This window comes from Rutidosis leptorrhynchoides, chromosome 7 (assembly GCF_046630445.1).
Source record: "Rutidosis leptorrhynchoides isolate AG116_Rl617_1_P2 chromosome 7, CSIRO_AGI_Rlap_v1, whole genome shotgun sequence".
In the NCBI taxonomy this organism is placed as follows: Eukaryota; Viridiplantae; Streptophyta; class Magnoliopsida; order Asterales; family Asteraceae; genus Rutidosis; species Rutidosis leptorrhynchoides.
Genome location: NC_092339.1, coordinates 73,811,920 through 73,817,949, shown reverse-complemented (window position 1 = coordinate 73,817,949; position 6,030 = coordinate 73,811,920). Strand labels below are relative to the sequence as shown.

The 6,030-nt window shown below is 34.9% G+C and overlaps 1 protein-coding gene across 1 annotated transcript; it reads left to right on the top strand.

Annotated features, from left to right (window-relative positions):
* The first annotated feature begins 244 nt into the window (after window positions 1-244).
* On the top strand, window positions 245-4,489 carry LOC139858119 (phosphatidylinositol 4-phosphate 5-kinase 1). Its single transcript, XM_071846972.1, has 8 exons — window positions 245-1,612; window positions 1,727-1,891; window positions 1,984-2,149; window positions 2,255-2,365; window positions 2,724-2,917; window positions 3,018-3,148; window positions 3,222-3,315; window positions 3,697-4,489. The coding sequence occupies exons 1-8, from the start codon at window positions 429-431 to the stop codon at window positions 4,004-4,006; spliced, it is 2,355 nt and encodes a 784-aa protein (XP_071703073.1). The 5' UTR covers window positions 245-428; the 3' UTR covers window positions 4,007-4,489.
* Window positions 4,490-6,030: the final 1,541 nt, after the last annotated feature.

Sequence of the window (6,030 nt, the reverse complement as noted above, 5' to 3'; positions counted from 1 at the left end):
TGTAGTTAAATTAAATTAAATAAATAACGGAGGATTAAGATGGTATACATAAATTACTAGTGTTGTTACGTTGGGAGTAATCTAATGTAAATACCACTAAATTTTAAAATACATATACGAATACGAATACGAATATTACGAATATTGATTACGGAGTACTCCGTATTTAGATACAGATACACGATGTAAAGCGCACAACCTCATCGTTTTCCAATGCAACAACATCTTTATTATCTTCCCCTCTCTAAAACACCCAACCCAACCCTACCCTACCATCATCTTTACTTTTTCAGTTTCAGATTTTTCTCATTTCTTTACCCTCTGTATTCACCATTCTTCCTCCAATAATGAACAGATTCAGTTCCAGAATGCTGCCAGTTTCTTAAAATTTGGTCAAAAAAGTTTTACAAAACCCTATTTTTTTAACCATGCCGGAACGCTTGGTAACATCATCACCTCCGTCATCAATTGAGGATAACAATGACAACAATTTCAGTTCCAAAAAGAAGAAATCTGAAAATGATTTTATTCCTCGTGGTAGATCTCCGTCCGCCGTCGCCTGTCGCCGTGTTGCTCCGACGACAGCGGCTGAAACCCTAGCTACAACGTCTACGCCGACCGGTACAGAAAAACATCTTAAGAACGGCGATCTGTATATCGGAAGTTTTTCCGGCAACGTGCCTCATGGATCTGGTAAATATTTGTGGTCAGATGGATGTATGTATGAAGGTGAATGGAAGAAAGGTAAAGCGTCAGGTAAAGGTAAGTTTTCGTGGCCGTCTGGTTCTACTTATGAAGGAGAGTTCAAGTCGGGTCGGATGGAAGGATCCGGTACGTTTACAGGATCCGACGGCGATACTTACCGCGGTTCATGGTTATCCGACCGGAAAAACGGGTACGGTCAGAAACGGTATAGTAACGGTGATTATTACGAAGGAACATGGCGACGGAACTTACAAGATGGACAAGGGCGTTATGTTTGGAAAAATGGTAACGAGTACGTTGGTGACTGGCGTAACGGCGTTATTAACGGTAGAGGTGTTTTGACCTGGACTAACGGAAACCGTTATGACGGAAACTGGGAAAATGGTGTTCCTAAAGGTCACGGGGTTTTTAAGTGGCCTGATGGTGGTTGTTATGTTGGATATTGGAGTAAAGAAAATAATATTAATTTTAAAAATCCATTTCAACCTCAACAGATTTTAAATGGTACATTTTATCCCAGTAATAACAATAATAATAATTTAGGGTTAGGGTTTAGTCATAAACTATCAGCTCCATTTTTGGATGTTGATAGTTTTGTGATATCGACAGCTGCGAAAAAACGATCATCTGTGGATGGATCAAGAGGGAGTTTGACTGAGAGAAATTTTCCCAGGATTTGTATTTGGGAATCTGATGGTGAAGCTGGTGATATAACTTGTGATATAATGGATAATGTTGAAGCCTCAATGATTTATGGAGATGGTATGGGATTAAATCGATTCGATATTCGACAGTTTAGACGAAATCCAGGTTGGTTTAATGGTGGTGAGGCTAAGAAACCTGGTCAGATGATATCTAAAGGGCATAAGAATTATGATTTGATGCTTAATCTCCAATTGGGCATTAGGTATAGAATTAGTTAAATTAAGTATTCAATTATATTGATGATTGATGAGTTATATTATATGAATATGAATGTGGTTTGATTTTGATTAATGTGTATTGATTTTTGTTATTATAGATATTCAGTTGGGAAACATGCCTCCATTGTTCGGGATCTTAAGACTAGTGATTTTGATCCTAAAGAAAAGTTTTGGACTCGCTTTCCGTCAGAAGGATCCAAGCTTACACCGCCACATCAATCGGGGGAGTTTCGGTGGAAAGATTATTGCCCGATTGTGTTTAGGTATTTTGTTTCAACTAAATTGATAGAGATATGAATTTAGGTGTAATGCATTATGTTGTCTGATGATATCTAAAATGGCTTAATTATTTCAGACAATTGAGGGAGATGTTTCAAGTGGATCCTGCGGATTATATGTTAGCGATATGTGGAAACGATGCTTTACGTGAGCTTTCGTCTCCTGGAAAAAGCGGGAGCGTGTTTTATTTAACGCAGGATGATCGGTTTATGATCAAGACTGTGAAAAAGTCTGAAGTCAAGGTAATCTTTAATTTATGCTATTTATTTATTCATTTACATCATGAAATGAATGACATAATGTTTACTGTCTTTAGATACTAATAAAGGTTGACTGTATCTTTTCAGGTTTTAATAAAAATGTTACCGAGTTATTACAAGCATGTTTGTCGTTACGAGGGTTCTCTTGTAACAAAGTTCTTTGGTGTTCATTGCGTTAAACCTGTTGGCGGCGTAAAGGTATGTATTTGCTGTTTTAAATGATTTAGGGTTTTTAAACTCGATGTAGCTATACATTACTTCATTATAATATGTTACGCAAACATATTCCGCCTTATTAGTACTCAATAATCTAGAGGTAAAATGATCAGTTAAGTAACGGTTGCAACTCAACTGATTATTGAAGGATAGTGTAAAACTGCTTATTTAGGATTTCATTTAACCGAATATGATTTCCCTCTTAATTCACATATGTCACTTATCAATTATCATATTCCAGCATTCAAACAACATATTCACGCCTGTAAGCGGTTTTGAACTTTTTATCCCTTAGTTTTCGTAACGTTGTCTGATAAGCCTGCTTGTTGACATATTATAGACTCGGTTTATCGTGATGGGTAATCTTTTCTGCTCGGAGTATCGGATCCATAGAAGATTTGATCTTAAAGGATCTTCACATGGGAGAACAACTGATAAACCAGAGGACGAAATCGACGAAACTACTACTCTAAAAGATCTTGACCTCAACTATGTATTTCGCATTCAAGAAGATTGGTTCAAAGAACTAATCAAGTTAGTACAGTTTCACCATTTTAGTGATCTACCTTTTATCCACTATATATATTTTTTTAACTTTTTACTTGCACAATATGTTGGTTTTGTGCGCCTTCAGACAAATTAATAGAGATTGTGAGTTTCTGGAAGCTGAAAGAATAATGGATTACAGTCTTTTAGTTGGCATGCATTTTCGTGATAATAACACCGGTGACAAAATTGGTTTATCACCATTTTTGTTACGAAATGGTAATTTTCCACCCGTTGTTAACACCACTATATTTGTTGGTGAACGAACTTTAATTTAGGCTCATATTTTCAGGAAAGAGCGATTCATACCAAAACGAAAAATTTATGCGTGGATGTCGATTTCTTGAAGCTGAGTTACAAGATAGAGATCGAGTTCTTGCTGGCTGGTACATATGCTTTTCATATTATTCTCTGTATATTAATGAGTTTTTGTCGCACCCTTATGACAATAATCCAATTTTTAAATGGTGTTTGATCATGGTGGTTGGAATAATTGATTTGAATTGGTGTTTGGTTGCCATTTTGATGTAGAACATCAGATGGTATATGTTTGTAGGACTTGTATTATTATGGTATCAACATTTGCATTGTTGACAACTGTTCTTGTTCATTGACTTTGACCTTTTTATCTTAAGTTTACCAAAAATATTCCTGCAATTGCTCTTGTTAATACACATGGCATTATAGGTTATAGTTGACCTGATCCAACTACATTTATACACAAATATTTAAAAAACCTAATGTATTATTGTTATTTTTATAATCAGGAAACCGTTGATCAGGTTAGGAGCCAACATGCCAGCAAGAGCAGAGAGGATAGGTAGGCGAAGCGACTTTGACCAATATACCCCTGGTGGATTGAACAATTTTACGCCTTCTAAAAGCGGTGAAACGTATGAGGTAGTACTCTACTTCGGTATCATCGACATATTACAAGACTATGATATCAGTAAGAAGCTTGAGCGTGCATACAAGTCATTACAAGTGGACCCTGCATCCATCTCGTCTGTCGATCCGAAGCTATATTCCAAACGGTTTCGTGATTTCATAGGCCGAATCTTTGTAGAAGACAGATAAATCCGAATTGTCTAAGATTCAACCACTAAGCTCTTTGAATCTAGACAGCCGAGCACCAAGCGAATCATCGATTTCTGCTGAGTTTTGCAAGATCAGCAATAAGCTTGAAGATGGATTGGGTTGTTTGTACATGTTGGGTGAGGGACAGTTGGATTATTATGTAAACTTTTTGTTAATTATTTTCCTTGAAAATTTTGTGGGCAGCAAGGAATATGTATATGTAAAGAAATTGAAAAAAAAAAAGATATAGGGGAGAGGTGGTGTTTGGGGAATAACAGGAAAGTGTACAGGGTGGCGTTTTCTGAGGGATTAATTGGTAAATTCACAATTTATATATATGTTGAATGCTTCACTTGGGTAAAGTTCATTGTTTATAGTAGTATAAATTTTTAAAGGTCATTTTGGTAATTTGACATTTGTATGAAAGCAGAGAAGCAGGACCAGAACAGGAGTGTGTGGTTGAATCACTTTTACTTTTGTTTTGGGAGGGGAGGGCACAGAAGCTTGCCTCAAAAGGTGTGAAAGCAAATGGGCAAAGTTTTGGAAAAAAAATGCCTAGGTGGTCAATTTACCATGTAGCCAACCTACTTTATAAATATTAAATTTTGACTGCTGAAGAATTTGTGGAGTTATTAGGGCAGTATATTATCATAATATACTGAGAAAATATCAGATATAATATAATATATAATATAAAAATAATATTGGATAGTGTGTATCTATAAGGCTAAACTGAGGTAGTTGGTGTTGATATGGGACGTGACAGCACGTTGTCTGTATATTTCTGAAAGGAATAGGTAAAATGATATTTGAGGGGGGTAAAAGTGTAAATGTTAGGAATCAGGGTGGCTGTGCCAGTGCTAGTATTACCAACTTTGTTGACCAAGGACAAATGGCCTCTGTTTTCGTATCTTTATGCTATATAGTTTCAGAGATCCGAAGCATGGGTCTGCATCTTAAACCTCCAAATGGACTTGTCTTTTTATTTCATTTTTTATTAGAGATAATAAAAAAAATTTGACTTCTCGGGCTTAAATGATACGTACTTTTTAATCTATGATGATTTAAAAAATATTATTTTTATTATTATTATTATTATTATTATTTTTTTTAAAAATATGCCCTGATCATGAATTCATTTGACCCTTCCTTCTCAACACATAAAATATACACATTTGCGGATATTACTGAAGGTCGTTAGAAAAAACTAACGTTGTTTAGGGTAATAAATATTTTGTCCTAAAATAAGTGCATATAAATAAATACGATGATAAAATAATATAAAATAATAAGCACCTAACGTTAAAGAAAAGATAACTTTTGAAGCAAAAAAAAAAAGTACTGCGATGATTCCTATCTATGAATAGATAAGTCATTGGAACAAAATCTTCTATAAAACTATAATTATGCAGTTTTGGAATAAAAATCATAAAGCGGAAGCAAGTACTTTCTTTCTAATACTCCGTAACTAAAAACACTTATTAAATTGTTACTAAAAATAGTGATTACTATTAAAAACTTAGTACTTTCATTGAAAAATGAAGGACCCAACAAAACGGATACAAGCAAGAAACAAGAAAGATAACTAGATAATGCTCGGGAATAAACAAACATTAAACAACTCCAAACAATAACACCTAAACAACACAACACGTCACCAAATAGCCAAGAGCCTAAACCAAACACAAACAAACAACCAACGAATCAAACCAAAGTGTATCATAGCGATCCAACTTAAACGTCCTTAGGTAAACTAATGATACCGCAACCCGCATGCTCATGCTATACGTATGCGGACAATCATTAGTGTGCGTACGCGTATGCTTACTGAAATGTCCCGTTCTTATTGATTAAAAACGTTCCATATTAATTGATTTCGTTGCGAGGTTTTGACCTCTATATGAGACGTTTTTCAAAGACTGCATTTATTTTTAAAACAAACCATAACCTTTATTTCATAGATAAAGGTTTTAAAAAGCTTTACGTAGATTATCAAATAATGATAATCTAAAATATCCTGTTTA